The sequence below is a fragment of the Trifolium pratense genome, linkage group LG6 (genome assembly GCF_020283565.1).
Source record: "Trifolium pratense cultivar HEN17-A07 linkage group LG6, ARS_RC_1.1, whole genome shotgun sequence".
NCBI lineage: Eukaryota > Viridiplantae > Streptophyta > Magnoliopsida > Fabales > Fabaceae > Trifolium > Trifolium pratense.
Genome location: NC_060064.1, coordinates 13,482,861 through 13,505,249, shown reverse-complemented (window position 1 = coordinate 13,505,249; position 22,389 = coordinate 13,482,861). Strand labels below are relative to the sequence as shown.

General features: G+C 38.0%; 3 protein-coding genes across 5 annotated transcripts; 2 read left to right on the top strand and 1 right to left on the bottom strand.

Annotated features, from left to right (window-relative positions):
• Window positions 1–2,145: 2,145 nt before the first annotated feature.
• LOC123892672 (probable vacuolar amino acid transporter YPQ3) lies at window positions 2,146–11,465 on the top strand. Of its 2 annotated transcripts, XM_045942521.1 has the most exons (14): window positions 2,146–2,237; window positions 2,705–2,954; window positions 3,609–3,651; window positions 3,782–3,808; window positions 3,931–4,020; window positions 4,636–4,781; window positions 5,951–6,122; window positions 6,219–6,341; window positions 8,826–8,945; window positions 9,220–9,240; window positions 9,426–9,484; window positions 9,619–9,709; window positions 10,076–10,180; window positions 10,908–11,465. In XM_045942521.1, the coding sequence occupies exons 2-13, from the start codon at window positions 2,803–2,805 to the stop codon at window positions 10,124–10,126; spliced, it is 1,095 nt and encodes a 364-aa protein (XP_045798477.1). In that variant the 5' UTR covers window positions 2,146–2,237; window positions 2,705–2,802; the 3' UTR covers window positions 10,127–10,180; window positions 10,908–11,465. The 2 variants fall into 2 exon arrangements, with proteins under 2 accessions (XP_045798477.1, XP_045798476.1); XM_045942520.1 differs by having other exon boundaries at window positions 9,619–10,180.
• Window positions 11,351–12,798, bottom strand: LOC123892673. 2 transcript variants are annotated; one of them, XM_045942522.1, is made up of 3 exons: window positions 12,297–12,790; window positions 12,019–12,166; window positions 11,351–11,848 (listed from the first exon to the last, which is right to left on the bottom strand). In XM_045942522.1, the coding sequence occupies exons 1-3, from the start codon at window positions 12,708–12,710 to the stop codon at window positions 11,622–11,624; spliced, it is 789 nt and encodes a 262-aa protein (XP_045798478.1). In that variant the 5' UTR covers window positions 12,711–12,790; the 3' UTR covers window positions 11,351–11,621. The 2 variants fall into 2 exon arrangements, with proteins under 2 accessions (XP_045798478.1, XP_045798479.1); XM_045942523.1 differs by having other exon boundaries at window positions 11,740–11,862; window positions 12,297–12,798.
• A 4,469-nt stretch (window positions 12,799–17,267) lies between these two features.
• LOC123891775 lies at window positions 17,268–19,384 on the top strand. The gene is made up of 2 exons (XM_045941669.1): window positions 17,268–18,240; window positions 18,342–19,384. The coding sequence occupies exons 1-2, from the start codon at window positions 17,304–17,306 to the stop codon at window positions 19,382–19,384; spliced, it is 1,980 nt and encodes a 659-aa protein (XP_045797625.1). The 5' UTR covers window positions 17,268–17,303.
• Window positions 19,385–22,389: the final 3,005 nt, after the last annotated feature.

Sequence of the window (22,389 nt, the reverse complement as noted above, 5' to 3'; positions counted from 1 at the left end):
GCAGTCGGCAGAGATTGAGCGGCGAGAGATTGAAGGAAACGAAGACTAGCCGAGAGAGAAAGAACGAGAGCTGTTGATTTCTTTGGTTACAGAGCGGTGGAGTGGAAGTCGTACGCGTATCTTCTTTCTTTATTTTTTTAGTGTATCTTTTTCTGGTTTCTATTTATATAAAAAAAATAAAAAATAATAGTTTGGGCAGCTCGGGCACGTGCCCGAGCATGCTGTATGGTGTCTCCGCCACCGGTGATGTGTTGTGTGTTGGTATGCTATTTTAGCCATTTGTTATTTTGTTATATATTTGATTATGAGATTGATCAATTTAGGATTAGATACAAGTTTATTATTATTATTATTATTATGAGACATCTAATAGTAAATGGATTCAATGAACTAATATGGTTAAGTAGAGGATGGACACATACTTCTTACTTGAGGACTTAGACATAAGCCTTGAGGCCATAGTGATTAAAAAGGTTTTCTGGATTAAAATGAATTAAACGTGACCTCGACATAGGACCCACCTTATCCCTCATTTTATTATCTAACATTGTAGACATACACCACAAGGCAAACTTGGTCACAATAGCCATGACAATACTTATCACACACAAACATTGAACCTAGTTAGACTGATCATTGATTCCAACACTTTCCAACTATTGTTACCAAAACCTATTTTCATTATTTGTCATTTACATTTTCTATTATAAAAACCCAAAATGATGTTTTGTTACTTTCATGCTCATAAGCTAAGAATTGTCTGAATAAGAATTGAAACGAAGTTCCCTTCGCAATCCATGTGGGTACGATACTCTATCTTATTACTTGCTGCAATTTGATTGTGTATACTTGCACACGTTAAACAAGCGAACACTCGTTGGTCCAACCAGTGACCCAGTGTCTTGACCGGGTTGATCGTCGGTCCGGGTTTTAAAACTATGTGTCGCAAGGTAAATATGGTCTGGTTAAAAATTATTTCCACCGGGTAGGGGAGTTTATTGACCATTTGAAGCTCAATATCTTGGTTAAAATAGCTAAAAAGTTTACTCTTGTCCCCCACCATTTCCCTCGTGCCCCCTAAAATGACCAATATATCTCCTCGCTATATAGATAGTGAACTTAGTTTGTTGTTTATGTAGCGAGTGACTGGTTTTTTTTTTTACACATCCTCAATGTCTACATCATTCATACTCCCTGGATGAAACAACATCCTAATTTGAAAAAAAAAATCATTCGCTTTGTAAAATGCGAACATATTCTCTATATATAACGAGCAGCATCACCTTCCTCCTCATTTCAATAGTTACACAAAAACTCAAATTTCTCTAAAAACTCTCCAAAAACCTAAAACTTAAAAAGCTCATCAAAATCAACAGTTTGTTGCGCATTTGGGCTTGAAATCACGTAACAAGTGAAGAACAAAGGCAACAAAAAGAGGTTAGTACACAATTGATTGAATCTTCAAGTTTGTTTTGCATTTTTTTTTCTAACTGGTTTAATTCGCTACATAGGAAGCAAACCAACTAAAACTTGTTCGCTGTCCGTAAGTGAAATACTCTAATGTTGATGCTTTGTTTTTTTTTATTGATTCAATTTTTTTTGTTTACATATATGAAAATACATTAGAGAAACGTGTGAGATGTAAGAAGGAGACTCCGACAATCGCATCTACTAGGAGAACAAAGTTGGTCTCAGTTACTGCATCATGCAGTAATTGATCTGATCCGTCTAATTTAAACATGATGAGTGAAATGTAATATCAAAACCGTCTCATTTCAAATGAAAAACCGTGACCTAATACTATGTGAAACTGCGCAAAAATTTTACAACATGGAATTCAGATCCTCCAAAATAGAGTGATTTGGAGTGGATAGAAGACGGTCACATTTAATGTAATTTTTTATTTATTTAATCATTTAATGTAATTTTAAACATTAGTAGTATAATGATAAAAATGTTTTATTTATTTATTTATTTATTTTTTTGAATATTTATCCTCCACTTTTTTGACGAAAATTGAAAATGTAAACCATATGGGTTAAATAATTATAATAATTAAATAAAAGAAAGGTAAAACATATGACTAAATTATTTTTCTTCAATTTCTCTTAATAAAATCATGTCAAATAACAGACACACTGAATATTCTGATCGCGATTGAAGTGAAGTATTCATTCATTTCTAATTGCGATTGCGAATGCGCCGCATGCAAATGTAACAACTTGACCCAAACTTTGGTACTTTCCACTTCACAATCAATCCTTTTTCTTTGCAATGTGTTCTTTTTGTTCGTTTCATTCAATCAATCAATGTGAATTCAATGTTATTGGTTTCTTAATATTCAATTTTCATTCTTTGATTCACATGAAAAACCCTTAACTTTTTCAAGATTCCATTTTATTATATAGTATTACTTCTTTTTGTTATTGCCATAATGTGATATATATATATGTATGTTGTCATCATGTGATGTGTGATTATAATATTGACAAGATACATTAGTTATTCATTTGACCAATTTGGTTTCTTGACACGAGTTAATTGAATAATTGATGTATCTGGTTTATAATATCGACCAGATACATCAGTTATTCAATGAATCTAATAAATGAAATTTTGGCTTATAATAGTGACCGGAGAGTACCATTTTGAAGTGCTAAAGGTTTTGTTGTTGTTTATTTGATATTTCATTTGTGGATTGTAGATATCGGTTTATTTGATGCAATCGGAGTGTTTGAGAGCATCAACATTTTACTGTGGTGTCAAAGTAATCAGCATTGTTTGGAATTAGCCAGAAAGAATATGAGCAGTGGGAAGGAGACAGCTTCTTTTGCCTTAGGTTTAGTAAGTGTTGTTATTTGGGTTGTTGCTGAGATACCTCAAATAATCACTAACTATAGAGCAAAATCTACTGATGGTCTCTCTGCAACTTTCTTGATCACTTGGATTATTGGGTAAGTTAGCTTTTCAATGAGATTTTGTAAGGGCTGCTTGCATTTTGCTTGTCTGATTCGGTTTAAATAATGAATAAATCATCAATTTAGTCCCTAAAATATATCAGTATAATTAGTAGTCCCTAAAAAGTATATAAATTTGTCAATTTAATTCATGCTATTAAGATGTTAGGGACCAACGTGACGGATTTTCATATACTTTGTGTCAAAAAAATTGGATAGAGAATGACATTCAAGGAGCTAAAATGATGGCTTATTCTTAAATAATTGATTGCTAACTATGCAGTTTTATCTGTTTGTCTGTTTTGCTGGTCTATTTGTATCTATAACACATCTTGGTACTTAATGTAATCTTTTTAACCTTGATTATGTCATTTGAGATCTCACATTACTAGATTGATGAATGTGATTTCTGCAAAAAAAACTGTTTAAATTCTCTTTAGGGATGTAGTTCAATGGAAGTATATCCTGTAGGAAGCAATTTGGTGTACGCTTAAAATGGAAACAAAAAAATCAGCATGGATTTTCTATAAATATTGTCATATAATCTCATCTATGAATGTTTTATTCTCATTTTTAATGATACACTTACTGATCCTAGTCCGCTAGCATGGCTCATTCACTATTTTGATACGGTATGTTTATGTACTGCAGAGATCTATTCAACGTATTTGGGTGCATGCTGGAACCTACAACTGTGAGTATCTCTCTCGTGTCTTAAATATTAAAGTAGCTTTCCTCTTAAGTCTTAGGAGCTATCTTTAAAGTTTGCTATTACTTCTTCCATTATCAGTATGCTTAATGATTTGTTTTATTTCTTTATGCAGCTCCCAACTCAATTCTATATGGCAGTGGTAAGGACTCTAGCTGAAGACTGATGAGTTATTGTACTTAGTAAATCATTATTGTTATCTGGATTTCCCACTCTCTGTTAGCCGGTTTGATGTTACCTTTCTTCGGATGTATTAATATGCAGCTATACACCATTATAACAGTTTCCCTTGGTTCACAATCCATTTACTATGGATACATATATCCCCAATCACAGTACAAGAGACAGCTCAAGGTAAAAATTCCTATCCATATACTTATGCTTTATATGATCTGTTTTACTTGTATATGTCTGCTGATTATAATCGCTTTCCAAAATTGCAAATAGTGTATCTCCCTCCTTCAATTAGTGAACTTGAGAGATTTCTTAGGAGCATGACTTGCAAATAGTATATGGAAGAAATAAGATAATGCTTTTTTTTGGTACGGATTGAAGCTAACCCCCAAATGACAGGCTCTTGAAAATTATGTAACTACTATGTGTGATGTATATAGACCATGTGAGTAGATAATGATCATATATGACCTTGGATGTTATCTCCAAAGAGATATATTAAGTAGCTTTTTTTATGTGGCATACTACAGATGATCCATATCATTCAAGTAACGAGAAAAAGTTGCTACTATAAAAATTGAATTTTATGAAAACCACGGTGCAAGAAATCCAAGAGTTTTGTTTGCATTTTTTTCTCTCTCTTGGGACTATATATGACCATAAAACGGTCAATTACAGTTAATTTTTGAAAAGTTTGTGAGCAATTCTTGACAAACAAGTTTAGATACATTCAGTAAACTCAAATTGCCTAATACAATATTTTTAACTGTATTATATCATTCCATGAATGAACAGGTTGAAACACCAACAAAAGCTGGACAAGTAGAAAAAGTCAGTGATGCTGAACAGAGTCATGAGTTTGATGCTGAACTGAGTTCTCCTATTCCTTTTCCAGAACACCCTCCAAGTATATTTACCGGAAGAGAAGACTTATTCTACCAGTAACAAATCTTTCTCATTAAATTTCTTCATAATGCATTGTTGTGTTCTAGCTTCTTAGTTATCATCAATCTCCTGATTTTTTGGGTATGAAGAAAATATCTGATTGTTCCTCCATAATGGGCAGTATATAAATAAACTTCAATTCATTTCATCAAAAAGTTGTCAGTTTAAAATGCACTTATCTTCAATGTTATAGAACTATTTAAAAATTATGGTGGGTAGTGTTTGATTTATTTAGCCTTCCAGTTTGAGGACAAGCTTATTGTGTTTGCTTCAAACTGGCAATAACCTTGCTTCATTCATAAACATATAAGATTCAAGGGGATCATTACTATTTATGCATAATATGTCCTTACATAGAAACAATGATTTACCAAGAAATTTTGGGTGTCTACCCTGATCAGTTCTGGGGGTTCAATATCCTTTGTTTTGGGAATTAACAGAAAAATGTAATGCTACTTGCACAAACACTGTTCATAACCTGCTGATATCCCAATATGTTTAAACAAAGAAACAGTGTAATAATCCATTTGTTTCCTTCAAAGGCTCTGTTGACATTACTTTTAGTATGAATCTTAAGTGACATTAGTTCCTTAACAATGGAAATTGACATAAAAAAATCCTTCTGTGCACAAACCGTGAACTTAAGGACTAAATTTATGGCATTTCCTAATCATGTCACTTTCTTTAGATAACTAAATTAATGTCACTCTCCATCTTCTGAAGACTAAATTGCCGCTGCTTAACTTTTAGGGACTGAATTGACACCAACCTAATTTTTTGGGACCAAAGCGTAACTTCATTAAAATAATGTATTGAAAGTTTTGCAAAAAGTGTTTGTCAAAAATAACATCACTCGATATCAAAATTATTGTGAGCCCCTAGTTCATGATTAATCTCCAAACTCTCCTGTTTCTCTTGATTGAAATCTTCAGGATTTCTCACCAACATGTAGTTTCTTACCTTTGAAAGTTTTCTTTATCAAAATATTGATGATTCATGAAAAAAAAAAAATCTTTTTCCTATTGGTCTTGCTGAGTTCTGGTGATTTCTTTTGTGGTAATACAAGCAGAATAATCATAATTGTATACAAAATATGTAGTGAACTTTGCTTTCTCAATATTTCGGAAAGTTCTTAGTATACTCATTTAGGTTTTGAATTCATTAGGTCAGCAAGATCTCTGACCATGAGTCACACACCAACAGCAGGATCCTTCTTGGCCCAGAGAATGACACCACCTACTTCTCCTTTTCTAGATTCTGTAGAAGAGAAGTTGCTTGGTTCAGATGTTACCACGCAATCTTCCCCAACTTTGAAGATCAAATCTACTCTATGTTTGGTAAACATCTAGTTCTACTAGTACTACTACTACTACATTGTAAATGATTATGACGTTGTTAGCATTTAAATCTAATTGTCTCTAGTCTTTATTCAGGTGTACACATTAAGTTTTCTTGGTGTTATCAATCTGTATAAATCATTAGATAAAGGAATCAATCCCGTGGTCTCAAACCCAAGACAACAATTCGTGGTTTATGTTGGAAGAAAGCTTTTTCAGGTAATACAAGTTGCAACTCTAGGTTTCTGTGTTGCAAAATCAATCTGATGTTTATTATTTTGTTAGTGTATCCTGCAAGAAATTGGAATAACTTGATCATCAGATGCATTTTTTCTATTTCATTTGTTCCTTATTTTTTTATCAATTGCATTAATGGGAAAATAAAGTCATTGATTAGAAATAAAGTCATTAGAGATAAACTCAGGAACAACTTAGTATAGGAAAATGGTAGTCTTTGGTTTAGGCATGTTTGGGGAAGACTTGTGGAAGAACCACTAAGGAGGGTAGGCCAAACTGACGATAGTCAAATAGTTGAAATAGGAGACCAAAGAAAAATATAGGTCAAACCGTTAAGAGAGACCTAGAATTAAATGGTCTGTCTAAGATATGTTCCACGACAAAATATTATGGCATTGTCTGATCCATGTAACCTACACCTTGTGAGAAAAAGATTTGACGCCACCTAATGAGAAAAAGCTTTGGTTGTTCTTCTACCTCTGTTTTGGTCAATTTGATGATCAGTTATAGATTCGAAGGTAACCCTCTCCATGTAGTTCTCCCAGTGCTCCCTTCCTGATGCATACATTATTCTATCCTACAACCTGATGCACTTCCAAAGACTACGCCTTCTTCACCAGTTGGTAACTTGGTATCCTCTGAATGTATTATTCACAATATGAATCTTCTGGGTTATTGATAGGACATGCCTAGGTGATTGTCGACATCTCAGTCAATTATGGGTGAGAGTGACATTCAGTTTAAAGCAATATTTGTTGTTATTGTTAAATTAAAATCATTCATGTACTTCCACCCATAGCTTGAGTTATTGGAATTGCAGATTCATTAAATGGCAATAGATACTGTATTGAAGTTATAGGATTTTAGATAAAGAGAGAAGAAAGAGAATGTGGTCTCTGAAATATGATTATTGTTTGATATGATTGATTGTTATTTAATGAAACAAAAATGTTAAGCACTATCCCTTGTTTATATTAATATAAATAAGTCTTAATAGTAACTAAGAAATATAGGAACTAGTCTTATGCGGTAATCTATAACACTTCAACATAATATCAATATATTATATGATATTCTCATATCTTCCAACACTCCCCCTTGAAGCTAAAGCTTACTAAGATTTAAACTTGTTATAAATACGGCACTTTAGGGAAAAGAAAATATAATTGAACATTTTAGAGTTTAGACCAGTGGGGCCGGACATAGTTAGAGAGCTGGTAGATAGGGCAATAGAGATGTTAGAAGCAATGGTTTAGCAGAGAACAGAGAGAGAAACATGCAACAAACAGCAGTTGTTACGCAGGATGGTTACTGATGGGAAACCAAAATTGCAAACTGAGGATAGACTAGGGAAGTCTAGCAACTACCACAGTAGAAGCTACTGGAAATTTGGCAGAGGGAATGGCAGAAGAGCTGAAAGATCGCGGTAGAAAAATACGTGTGTGGGTGCATGGAAGCTCCTTTAAACTTGAGGTTTCGAGACGAAATTGATAGGCGCCCATGCGACAGATGGCATTGGTTTCGCTGGAAAACTGGTGAATTTTTTTGGTGGAGGTGGATGGTGGAAGCTGCAGGCTGGACCGAAATGTGCAATAGACACCTCAAAAAGGGGAACATGGAGGTGGAGAATGGAAATCAAATGAGATCACATGAAAAAGGAGAAAATTTGAACACATTGAAAAATATTGCACCCTGAAGGAGAGAATCCCATCATGCCAAAAAGATGACATGTTAGAGGAGAGATTCTGAATATCTCAGAAGATTTGCATGACGGAGGAGAGATTCTAATGACCAGCGATGAGAGATAGTAGAGATTCAGACTTTGGGAAACTCAACATTGAAATAGTGACATGATAGGTTGGGGAGGATGGTATCGCTCTGATTCTGCGTGCAAGTTGTAGGATTTTATATTAAGAGGAAAGAGAAAGAACAAGGTCTCTGATGTATGATTATGATTCGGTAATATAATCCTGAGATCATCTAAGTTATTCTAAGATAATATCAAGCCTTTGTGATCGCATTGTCTAAAGCTTGATCCTTGTTGCCTTCGTTCTTATAAAGAAGAGTTGAATTTTGGCATTAGGTAGGATGGGTCCCTGCATAGTTCATGCTTCAAGCCCAAAACACTTTTGCGTTAGGGGGCATGTCAGATAAAACCAGGCATGTACTTTTATACAACATCTTTTAACCAAAATAAAAACCAACATGAGCTTTTGGAATCATTGGGTCATGACCATTATATTTATGTTTTTTTTGAAGAAGCTAAATTAGCCCACCCAAATTGGCGCAAGAGAGAATCGAACCTCAGACCTCAAGAGGAGCACACTCTCAGGTCCCAAGCCAATACCAATGCACCAACCCAAGTGGGTTTACCATTATATTTATGTTAAACTTTCAATCGTGTCAAAACAAAAATAAAATGAAATATTATGTGGTATTTGTCATCAATTCTTTTAGCTATTGCAGGTTAGTGGAGATCAGTTGTTGGAAAATGGTGCATCAGGAAACAGTAGCATTGGGACCTTCCTTGGTTGGGCAATGACATTTGTATATTTGAGTGGAAGAATGCCTCAAATTTTTTTAAATGTGAGTTATATATTTAACCTTAGTATGGACTGCAGATAAAAATTATGTTACATTAGATGAGATTATACATTTTTTTAAATGTGAAATTATTGTTGAACTGGTAATGGACTGTAGTCATTCGTCACATCATTTTATAGCCTTTAATCAATAAACCTGGAAATGCGTGCTATATATTTGAAAACCCAAAGTCGTCTAATAGGCTTAAATTTTTTAGTAGATCATACACTTCAACAACTGATTGTTTATATTGATGGATATCTTAACAATTTTGCAGATCAGAAGGGGACATGCTGAGGTCAGGGACTCTAATCTATTAAAGCTGTGATCCTTTATAAATTTTATTTTTGTTTATCTTTAGCAACTTTAAATCCTTTCACCAGATTCACCCTTATGAGAGCAGTAAAAGATATTTTATTTCTAGTTGCACGAAGCAGTATTCATGTTTTAAGGGAATAGTTTGAAATCTTTTATGATTTGTAGGGCCTCAATCCTTTGATGTTTCTGTTTGCTTTAATTGGGAACTCCACTTATGTTGCAAGGTTTGCGTCCGCTTCATATTATCTTCTCTATTTTATGTTTCGGCACCAAACTGACTTTTGCCAATTGAAAATATAGCAAAGATATGAAATTATCACTTGTATTTAATGAACATATCCATTATCTTTTTATGTAGCATACTTGTGAGAAGCTTGGATTGGTCAACAATCAAACCAAATCTACCATGGCTGGTAGATGCAGGAGGGTGTGTTCTTCTTGATTTTTTCGTATCCTTGTATTTATGTTCTATCAAATTATTCTTGCAAGAGAAAAGTGGATTATACATAGTTTTAAGTTATATGTAGGATCAGCAATGATAGCCTTTGGAGTTTAGTTTATTATATTAAAACGTTATGCATTGATTTCCGGAGGCCTCTTAGACCGGAATATATATTTTCCTCCCTTTTCATATAAATTAATAATAATTCTGGTTATAGACACCGAGGAAGCAATCTATTAATATAATAATTGTTGCCTAATATCATAATAACTGCCTAACTGGTTCAGACCATTCACTTTGAACCTCTCAGCTGCCTCTCATAATGTTTGCTAGTAAGAGGTCTGATATATGTCTACCTTAATATCTATTTTAGATTTTATTGCAGTTTTTATATTTTCGCTGTCGGACCTCCTCAAGCCTGTAGATAAATATAAACATCAGACTGCTTCTTATTGAGGAAGAAACAAGGATATTTCAGGTATCTTACTCTCTCTTGTATGTATATGCATGTGCTTCTGTGCCATGTTTGGATGTGTTTATCAGTTTATGATGCATATCATGTATTTGGTTTCTAATAGGTCTTCAATTACATCTGTTTTTGGTAGTATACTGGTGTAGAGGCTGCTAAGTCTGTTCCAAATAAACTAATGAAAAAGAGAAGGTATTGTGTTACTATAACAAGTGAGAAAGAAAAAAAGAAGAGAGAGAACAACCCTGTCACAATTAGAAAAAGGATAGTAAACAGGAAATGTTGATGTCAACTAACTATTAGAACAAAGTTGTATTCTTCTGGAATGTCGATCGTGAAGATTGGTTGGAAGATTGTTGTACTTTTTAGAGGATAGGTATGTCATGAAGATAAAGTTAATTGTGTTTTAAAATTGAAAATAGAAAATAGGAAAATCCTCAAGGATCATAAATGAGGGAAATGTTCTGTTTTTCTCCATCATATGTAGGTAAGTAAGTGACCATGATCCATTATCAATCATCCAGATTCCTCTGCTGTGACAACAGCTTTGTTCTAAATTCTGGTTTGAATGAATGTACTGTTGCTCATTCAGATATTTAATATTGGTATTTATGTAATTGAACAAATGACACTCATGTATTACCATAATAAAAATATGTCACTCTGTCTATAGTTAGCCGGTACCACACATATTCTGATAAATAATGTTGTCTTCCTTGGTTAATTTTACTTTCAGTTGACCGTAGCTATTGGTGATATCCTCCGATTTCAACCACAGCTGGGTTATTTCATAAAGCTGACATGATGTATGTTCATAGCAATCTTTCAATCTCCACCAAGTTGACCTAGATATGTGAGCATGAAGCTGAATTGGTGAATGGTGATAGCTGCACAATTGTTAAAATCATTGGCCTGGTGACCATAAATACAAAAGGAAGTGGTTCTGCGCATTTGAGCATGCAATTTTTTGAGGTTGATGCCACCATTTTGCATTCCTTTTCAACTTGTTAGCTTTCGACCTGAGAATTTCAACATGACATTATTGATTCCATTTATCAAGACATTAGTTTAGTTATTCTTCAATTTTCAATCAGCTATTGTGTTTTGTTGGTCTAAATCAATAGATAACCAATGGAAAATGCTTCGATTTATGAAGTTCGGTCCTAAATTTAAATGTTATTTACTAGAACTTGCCGCATATACTGCGCATATCATATATTTGTAGTCAACAGTACACTCAACAACAGACATGGTAAATTAGACATCCTTCGTAATCATGCTCGACTTAGCTCCAGTCTTCACTCTCAATCTTCACAGCTGTCATCTAAGTGACATATCGTTCGCATAAGTGTTTCCAAACATAATTTTTTTTTTATCATCTATACAGGTAATCCTTAACGATTCTATACAGCATGTCGTCTCTAATCGAAGTGAAGAATAAATTTTACATTTACTTGTATTCATAGGCTACAAGATGTTCTGAGGTAGCATTAAGCCTGGGAAGCTTTACCCTTGGAACTTCAGTGCCACCATTAGACCCTTGAGGGCATAACACAATATACACTGATGCATCGGAACCAAGTTCTAGATCATATACACGCTTCCCTGCAGCATATTCCCCCATAAGTTGGTAGGATCTTTCTGATTGATCCATTGCAACACAGATATCATCACTGCCTGCTCCAATTCAACTTAAGATTCATCAGAATGAATCAAGATTCATATTTTATGTTCAAAATAGATATGCAAAGTAATTAGTATTCATTTGAGTTCAATTTTGTTTCAGATTATGATACAACTTGCATGTATCATATGCTACATAGGATTTTAAGGTTGGAATTACTCACATGCAGCTAACTCTATCTGTGTCTGGTAGATAAATTCCAAAACTGCTGAAATATCTTTCTCAAACATAAGAAATGGTCCATTAGAGAACTCCATCTTTCTCAGTTTACATAGTCCCTCTCCCAACTCCATCATAGCTCCTTTATGGTTCTATATTCAGCACATTAACAATATTTTATTTAATTTGAACAATAACACATTATCCAAATTCCAAACAAAAACATGCTACTAATAATAATAAAATGAAAATTAATAACAAGACACAAGTAATATTCAAAACCTGATTGAATAGGTGATGAAACCCAACTGCACATTGCAATATTCCATGAATTAATGTTCTTGATGGATCTTCAGCATTGTGCCAAAGGGATTCAAGATAATCATGACATTTGTAGTACTCTCCGCCATTAAATAGAGTCACTGCTTCATCAAAGCTGTGCTCTTCTTCTTCTTCTTCTTCATCATCGTCTTCGTCTTCTTTAGTGAAATACCTGCATGAAACAACAAAGAGGTTGGAGTTTGTGATTCTGAGGTTTAGGTGCTGCTTTGAATGAGTCAACGGATTGAATGATGGTGAAGTAAGAGTGATAGAGTTGAATTGAGGAAGTTGAAGGTATGGATGATAAATATGTGATGGTGTATGGTAGATAGTTTTGTGAGAATAGGATGAAGATGAAGGTGGTAGAAGAGCCATGGATGATGAATGGTGAGAAAAGCTTTCTTTGTTTTAGCCATATTTTCATTCATTTTTTATGTGGTGGGACTGAAAGCTTGAGACAAACAAGAAAAAGAAAGCCTTTCTTGCACACTTGAAATTTATGTATGGCTCCAAAATAAAACAAAAAATAAAATATGTATTATACTTTACTTTGTTGTAGTCTAGATTTTCTTTTTCTTTTGTGAAAAATACCCATGTTTAATTTAAAGTTTAGTCATTTATATTTAAAAATGTCAATAATATTGGATCAAATTTCATTTTACATTTATATTTATATTTAAAAATGTCAATAAAAAAACATCTAAATTACATCGTAATAACTATAATGATATTGAATCCATCAAATTTCAGCTCACAAACAAGTTCGTCACAATTTTTTTTTCTAGCTCGAACTTAACTTTGTTTGAGCTTACGAACAAGTTCATTAGCTCAAACCACTTAACTCAAAAATTGTAAAAAAAAAAAAAAAAAAACAGATCCATAAATAAATTGGAATTTATAAGAAATTTTAACGAAAAATCACAACTCAAAAGTGTTTTTCTTAGTTTTTTAAAGTACTATATATATATATATATATATATATATATATAATCAATTATCTAAATGTATAAAATCAATTATATAAATTTGTAAAATCAAATATGTAAATTTGAAAATATTTTTGAAGTGTTATATATAAACGAGTTAGCTCGTGAACCAAATTTAATTTTTAGCTCAAATCCGACTCATTTGATTCATGAACTTAGTCTAACGAACCAATTGTAGAATCGAGTTTCGAGCTCTATTCAAATTGACTTATTTCATTGCCAGCCATACATCTCACATCTTCCTTCCATAAACACTTTTAAAAAAAAATCCTTCCATATAAACTGTTTCATTAAACATTTACTAGATGAATGGTTAATTATTATATAAATGTTATGTTTATGAATTAGTTAGAGTACGTTTAATCTGCTAAAAAATAAGAAATTAGATGAGATAACTTCAGTTATACTGTATTTGATTTTAAAAATATTATTGAAACTGGAAAATCTGTGGTCAAGGAACTCCCACTTATTCAGAGGAAAACTTTTGTAATCAAATAGATCCTATAAAACTATGGTGAACACTCCGGATAATATATTGATATGTACCGGTACACATTTAAGTGGATGATTGTTATTGATTCACAAATAGTATTTAATATAAAAAAAATTAATAAATACTATTTGTAAACCAATTAGAGTCATTTACCTCAACAAATGTACCGATATATATTCACATAATATATATACCGAAAAATTCACCTAAAACTATACGTCTATTTATTCCAACTTTTTCTAAAAAGAAGTATTTTTAAAGAAAACTTTAAACGAGAAATTGGTTTAAATTAATAACTTTTCATAAGTATTTCATCTTTTGATAACAACCTTTTTGGATGATAAAATTTCAAAAAATGCTTAAATAGGTTCTCATAAACAATAGTTTTATGATATCTTTTTGAAAAACTATTGAGTTTTATTGTGTTTAATCTCTAGCAATGAATATTTAAATCACTAAATTAGGAGGAAGTGTGAGAGTGAAGATGGGAGTGAAAAAAATGGAGGTTTAAAGTGGAGGTGAAAAAATTATACTCTTAGTATAAATTAAACATTATTTGAAAATGACAATCTTATGCGTATTCTCATGACATTGTAATTTACATTGTTTCCATTATCTCTTTAAAAAAATCTTTTTAGAAAAAAGACTTCAATATGAAGACATTTTAAAATTAATAAAAGTGGCAAAAAAAAAAAAAATCACAACTAAACGCATTTTAATCGATTCCAAAATAATCAATCCAACCACTGCATTGTTTTGTTCGTTTGTGTTATTGATAGGATTTGCTTACTTGTTAGGATTTGGAGCACATGCAAATGAATTAGTATGCCCAATAGTATTATTAAATATATGAGATTTACAAACTCTCTTCCTTTGTCTCTAGCTGTTTCTAATTTCTGTTATTGATATGTAGTATGAATTATTTTTTTCAATCAGTTTTTGCCCTTTAAAATGAATAATTAGAGAACTTTGAATTCAAATCCTAATCCAGCATATTCCAATACCCCTATCTATGAACTGAATTATGCTCATAGGAACTGATCGTACCTGGTGATCAGAATAGATTGCTGGCCGGTCCGTAGAGCAAGCTTCCACACCGAAGGGGGGGTTTGTACCTGCAGGTGCTCCGATGCCTAAGTCAGCAAAGAGAACAAGAGAGATACAAAAGAAGAGAGAGAAAGTTGAATGCTTAATGATTCAGAATACCTGGCTCTCCTGTCTAGGAGAGCTTATATAGTGCCCCCAGCGCTGGGCCAAAGGTTGGTCTATTGGGCCTGGATAACCGGCCCAATAGGCTCAACTGCCAGGATAGTCCCTGTATCGTAGGGGAAGGCCGTTATTCACCTCTATCCTGGTTGGAGTCGTTCCGCTATTCGCGGGTAAGGGATAGACTCCGTGACGAATGCGGTTGGATAAAGGAGCACGTGTTAAACGTGCTGCTTAGCTGTTAAGCTAAGGCTGAATGAGTCGTTGTGCACGGATAGCCGAGCACGTGATTAGCGTGGAGCTAATCTGTTATGTCGAGCAGGACACGTCATTGCCTGACGTGTCGGGGAAGTCTCCCCTTATTGGGCCATGCCCCAAATGTCGGGCATAAGTGATTGGGCCAGCTCTTGGCCCAGTCCAGAACAGGAGCCCCCCAAGTCGTTGCTCCTAGCTATAGGAGTAATGACTTAAGGTCCATGCCCGTATGTCGAGGAGTTGTTTTCCTCGTTAATCCTAGGAGGAGTTCATAATTCATTGATTATGTTTGTTGCTCGTTTGCGCGAGCAGAGTTTATATGTTGCTCGTAAATTCCTCAGTGGCATGACGAGGAGGATTTTACAAAGGGGAAATTTCTCTTTGCTCGTAACGCGTGCCACGATGTTCGTGGAGGAAATTACGGGGAGAAGGTTTTACCCTTTGAAATTATTGGCTTTTTAGTTCCTCGACAAATTGTCGAGGACATATTGTGTTAATTGCATGTTTGTTGACGCTGCGCGTTTTAGCGGGCACGTTTATCTATTTTTGTTCTGCTTGCCCGTAACTCGCGCTTATCCGCGAAGTCGAGGAGATAATTGCGTTGGTGATAACGATGAAGATGCCTTCGTAGACGCGTGGTCTGTTCGATGGGACTTGAAGAGACAGACGTTTCGTCTGATGTTGCCACGTGTGTGGGCTATGAAGAGGCGTAATAATGACCTTAGGAACAGACGTTACTCGCTTCGTTTTACGAGGAGATTTATGGACCGTTGGATCCATCGCGCCTCTTCGCTTTCCAGAGAATGAATCAGAGCCATTTGATGGCTTTTGATCAGGGTCGTTGGATCTTAATCAACGATGATGATGTGCTGGGATGCATTGTTTCGCGAAGCAGGGTGCAAGGAGATCACAGTCTATAAATAGGAGAGAAGAGAATCATTTAGAACTTTTCTCTTCTCCTTCCCATCGTTGCTGCTACTGCTGCTTTCTCAGTTGAAATTTTAGGAAACTCAAAGTTTTCAAGTCAGGGTTTTTACGCTCCTTTCTTTTGCCTAAAGCTTCAATCTTTGTTTGATTTAAGGTAATTTCTTCAACTGTGTTTGTTTTGGTTTGTTTCAAGGCATGTTTGTGTCTGCAGTTTCATGCATAGTCTTTTGAGTTTTGAACATTACTTTGAATATCCTTTTTGTTCATGTTGTTTTGGGTTTGTTTTATACCCATTTTGCATTGTGTGTTGGTGCCTTAAAACCTTGATCTTTTGTGTTAGATTCAGGCCTGTTTTCGTTGGATTTTAGTGTTTGAAAGCATCACTTTTATGCTATGATTTTGGATGTTTTCTCGTTTTATCCCTTTTCTGGGAACTTACTATAACAAAGTGATGAACATTGCTGGGAAAACGATGAATATGATGAACATGTATGAATTTCTAGGGATCTGTGAAGGGTGTTCATAGATTTTGAATTTCTGGGAATTCTGAGAGTTTGGTGTCGGGGAGGGAAATGTTGTTTCCTCTCCCCGTTTATTGTAGCAAAAAGCTAGGCTATTTGAACCTTATGTCGGGGAGCTTTTCCCCGTTTTCGCCTTCGCGAATATTTTAGTGTCTATGAATTGTATGAATGTCGGGGACCTTCTCCCCGTTTTTTCGTTGAGAAAATGAGTTTGTAAAAACTCTGTGTCGGGGACCTTCTCCCCGTTATTTCGCTGGGAAATTTGTGGATAAATGAGTTTGTAGAAAACTCTTTGTCGGGGAGCTTCTCCCCGTTTTTAACTTTGGATTTTACGCAAACCAAAATTTGCTTTTAGGTGTCGAGCCATGTCTTGTGTCGGGGACTGTCTCCCCGTTTTCAGGCTTTGTTAAACAGTTTCTCCCGTTTCCTCTATTTTGTTTGTTTGCCATTTTGATAAGGGCTTTTGGTCGGGGACAGCGTCCTCGTCCTAATTTACGCCCTTTCACTTGATCTGCGGTGAAAGGGTGGATTTGATTATTGTCGAATTCACTTTATTTTCGCTGCTTTTCAGGTACTCAAAATGTCCGACGTGGAGGAAGTAACGGGGAGCCAAGCTACGTCGAAACACAAGTTGGTCGACACTATTACTGTCCCAGAGCTGGCTTGGGTTGCGCCCGAGCCCCGGGGGATTGCTTCGACGATTACCGCGCAGGATCCGCGGCTTTTTACCATCGTCGAGGAGGTTGGTTCGGAGAACTGGGAGGTTCACATGCCCGCCGAAGGGGAGCGGGTCTGTTCGTCGTACGCAGGATGTAGTTTTACTATGTACGAGATGGCGTTCAAAGAGCTGGGATTTCGGCTGCCCTTCAACGATCTTGAAGCCGGGATTTTTGGTCGGCTAAGAGTGGCTCCTTCACAGCTTCATCCAAATTCATTGGCGTTTATCCGGGCCTATCAGATCCTTTGTCGGTATCTGGAGGTGGAGGCTACTGTTGCCCTGTTCTTTTATATCTTCCAAATCCAACGCCAGAGAGTCGGGGATCGGCAAGGTTGGATTTCCTTAAAGCATCAGTCGAGCAAGATTTTTAGGATGTTCGTTGAGTCTGCTCGGGGATTCAAGGAGAGATATTATGTGGTGAGGGCATTGACGGAGTTTGCCGAAGATTCCCTCCACATGGAGAAGCCTGTATTCAACGAGGACGGGACTCCTCAGTTGGACGAGGAGGGGGGACAGGTAACGGAGTGGGTTCTCCGGTTTCCATTATCGTGGTCGTCGGAGCATTTTGATTTGCGGACCGACGAGTACTTAACTGCTGCCGAGGACCTTTCCCCGGCCGAGATGGCGGGCTTTCAAAAGCTCCAAACATATGTGGATGGGTTTAAACCTTGCAAGGTCATGACCAGCTTAGGGGAAGTTGCTTTAGATAAGCATGGTCAACCGAGGACCGAACCTCGTTTTGTTAACACCAAATTGTTGTTGTCGTGCAAGACTGTCTCGGCCGAGGACACTTTGCTGGGTATCCGTTTTTCTGCATGCCCGTCTTTTATTTGTAATAAATTTCAGTATTTTATGCTTGGTTTTCTCCCCGTGATTCTGACCACGTTTTTAACTTTGCAGGTAGGATGGCAGATCTTGCTAGTGAGCTCGTCAGGATAGCTGCTGAACAGAAGGGAGAGAAAGCTAGGAAAAAGGCGAGGAGGGCCAAGCCAACCATTTTGATGGGTGATCAGGGTGCTTCGGGGAGCGTCTCACAATCTTCACCGGTGGGAAGCTCAGCTGGGACCCCGGCAGGTCGTGCAAAGATGCATCGAGAGGAACAGATGACGCCTATTGTCGACCTGTCGGAGGGGGACGGTGGCTTTGTCCTCCCCGCGTGTTTGAGCAACCGGGGCTTTTTTGACAAAAATCCCCTCCAGGTGCCTGTATCGGAGAAGAAGTATATACTGGGCGCTTCTGCATCTGCCCGACAGAAGCAGCTCAACGAGGATGTTGCTACTGTCATCCGTCTGGCGGAGACAGCCTTGGTGCTGAATGAAGGGGGACCAACTCACGAGGTGGAGAAGTTGGCCGCTCGGAATGCCAAGCTGGAGGGAAAGATTGTGCTGATGGAGGGTGAGCTGATCGATCTGCGTGGCAAGCAGGAGAACTATGGAAATTTGCTGGAGGATGTTAGGTTGACCCGGGATGAGCTGAAAGAGACGAAGAAGAAGCTCGAGGATGTGGAGACCCGGGGTGCCGAGGAGAAGAAACAGATGGAAGAGGTGATAGCTGACCTACAGTCCAAGCTGGCTCCTGCTGCCGATGAGGGTGCTGAGATTTCCAAGATGGTAAGTCGGGCTGACCTAGTCAAGGAGATCAAGAGGCAGCGTGGTTTGATGTTGGCGAGCATGGTCCATGGATGGAAGAATGCGATCGCCCAACTTAGGGTTGTGAATGCCGAGCGTGACTTGATCACTGAAGGTATTCACAAACTCAAACGGGTTGAGAACGGGCAGATCGTCATTCCCGAAGAGTACAGGGAAATGGAGCTTGAGGAGGAGAAGCTGGATGAGGAGGTGGTTGATGATGAGGACGAGGAGGATGAGGAAGTCGAAGAGGAGGTTGTCGGGGAGGAGAGGGCACCAGAGGGCAACCCAGAGGGTCATGATGAAAGCTCCTGATCTCCCCGGTTTTTTATTTGGGCCTGCGCGCCAATGACTTGTAATTTGTTTGTCTTTTTTTTGTTTCATGACAATTTATTTTTGGGGGCCTGCGTGCCCGGTTTTTGTAACACCTGAACAAATGGGTTTTTATGCCCGGTATTTATAACAATGATCGTTTTATTCATCCTGCTCGTCTATTTTATCTCCTCGTATGTATGTTTAAGTTATTGCTCTTTGTTTTTGCTAAGTTATGCCTGTTCGTAATGCGCATGTCTTTATGCTTGCTCGTTTTTAACTTAACAAATATTTGGTTTTGATATTCGTATATTTGCTCGACATTGTTGTATGCCTGCTCGACAAAACCTTTATTATATTTGCAAGTTTTTTGTTGCGAGCGCGTTTCGTCGAGGAGGTCGTCCTCGGATTTAACTTAGAAAGTTTAGGGAACTAACTAAGCGCCTAGAGTTGTTTTCTGAGGCTAATACGGAGGCCGACACGTTGTTGTGCCCGTCCCCGCGGCTTGAACTTCCCATCGCGAGCTGGGCGTTAAGCCTTGGCACGAAAGACGAAGAGCTTGTCTTAAAGGTCATCCTCGTCGGGGAGACGCTCTGCCCTTCCTGAGCCAGAGTATCTCCTTTTCAGTTATTGGATCGAGCACGTGTGCCCGTGTGCTCTCCGTTGTCGAGGTGTCGGGCTCGTTGCTAGAGGATCCGAGCAGCCTTTTAGAAGTGTTTTTTAGTTTGGCAATAACTTAGCTGTAATATTGTTTTAGTTTTTGGGCGTTCCAAGGTCGAGGAAGTTTCTTTCCTCGAAGGTCCTCGAGATAATACGCGCCATTTTCTGTTTTGTCGATGACGCGATATGGTCCTTCCCAGTTGGCCGCCAATTTACCGTCCTGGGAGTCCTTAGCATTTCGTCTTAAGACGAGGCTGCCTATTTCAAAGTCTCTTTTAATGACTTTGGTATCGTGTCGGGCAGCTATTTTTTGTTTAAGGGTGGCTTCTCGAAGAGATGCCCCCGTGCGAATTTCTTCGACGAGATCTAGCTCTTCACGGAGAGCTTCGTCGTTCATTTCCTCTTCGAGGGGCTGCTTGGTTCGGCGAGATGGCTCGCCCACCTCCACGGGGATGACTGCTTCTGTTCCATATACCATTCTAAATGGAGTCTCCCCGGTTGTGGAGTGTGGTGTTGTGCGATAGGCCCAGAGGACGCTTTCGATCTCCTCGACCCATTTCTTTTTATTTTGATCCAATCTTCGTCGTAGGCCGCGCAGGATTACTCTGTTGGCGGCCTCGGCTTGCCCGTTAGTTTGGGGATGTTCCACGGAAGTGAAATGTTGCTTGGTCCCCAGGGCAGCGAGGAAGTCTTGGAATCCTTTGTCCGTGAATTGTGTCCCGTTGTCCGTGACGACGGCTTGTGGTATCCCAAACCGGCAGAGTACGTCGCGTTTGAAGAAACGGAGTATCCTGAACGACGTTATGTCGGAGAGAGGTTCAGCCTCTACCCATTTGGTGAAGTAGTCCACGGCGACTATTAGAAATTTATTTTGGTGAAGTCCCTTTGTGAAGGGGCCAAGTATGTCCATGCCCCACCAAGCGAAGGGCCACGGCGACGACATAGATTTGAGCTCGTGGGGAGGAGCTAGGTGCATGTCACCATGTCGTTGACATTTGTCGCATTTCTTCACATGGTCCTTTGCGTCTTGCTGCATGGTGGGCCAGTAGTATCCTGCTCGAAGAGCTTTCCTGGCCAGCGATCTTCCTCCCAGATGCTGGGCGTTGATTCCCTCGTGTACCTCGCGCAAGATATAGTCGACCGTTTCCTCGTCGATACATTTAAGGAGTGGGATTGAGAATCCTCTTCTATACAACTTTCCGTCGAGGACGACATATGCGCATGCTCGATGTCTAATTATTGCTGCCTCTTTCTGATCGTCAGGGAGGGTTCCATTCGCGAGGAAGTTGTAGACGGGGGTCATCCAGCAATTTTGGTCGCCAATGACATTTATGTCGAGGACGTTGCTCGCCTTCTCGATGCTTGGTCGGGGGAGTACTTCCTGAATGACGGATTTGTTTCCGCCTTTCTTTTTTGTGCTCGCCAGTTTGGACAGGATATCTGCCCGTTTGTTGTGCTCGCGTGGGACGTGTTGCACCTCCACGGATTCGAACTTAGTGATTTTTTCTTTCACTAATGCTAGATATTCAGAGAGATTATCATTTTTGGCTTGATATTCTCCCAATACTTGTGAGGCAACAAGTTGTGAATCTGTGAAAATTTTTACTTCTTTTGCCTCCATGTCCTCGGCCAACCGTAGCCCTGCTAGGAAGGCTTCGTATTCTGCTTGGTTATTTGATGTCGGGAAGGATAGTGCTAGGGAAACTTCGATGATGATCCCATTTTCGTTTTCCAGGATAATTCCTGCTCCTGCTCCTGTGGAGCTTGACGCTCCGTCGACGAATATTGTCCATTTGTCTGCCTCGCTTGTCGAGGAGGATGGACTCGTCATTTCGGCCACAAAGTCTGCTAGGACTTGTGATTTTAGCGCTTTCCTGCTTTCGTAACGAATGTCGAATTCGGAAAGCTCGAGGGACCATTTGAGCATCCTGCCCGCCATGTCTGGTCGACCAAGCAATGATTTGATGGGTTGGTCGGTTCGTACTATGATTGTGTGTGCTAGGAAGTAGTGACGTAGTCTTCTTGCTGCGTTGATCAAGGCAAGGGCCACCTTCTCGATTTGTGTATATCTGAGTTCGGGCCCCTGGAGAGCCTTGCTTGTAAAGTACACTGGTTTTTGTCCTTGCGTTGTTTCACGGACAAGGGCTGCGCTGACGGCCTCAGATGCGACGGAGAGGTAGATGTATAACACTTCCTCGACATCCGGGCGCGAGAGGACTGGGGGTTCGGACAGGGCCTTCTTAAGATGTTGTAGGGCCTGCTCGCACTCGTCCGTCCATTCGAACACAGCTTCTTTCCTTAGTAATTTGAAAAGCGGTAATGCGTGTTGAGCGGATTTTGCTACGAAG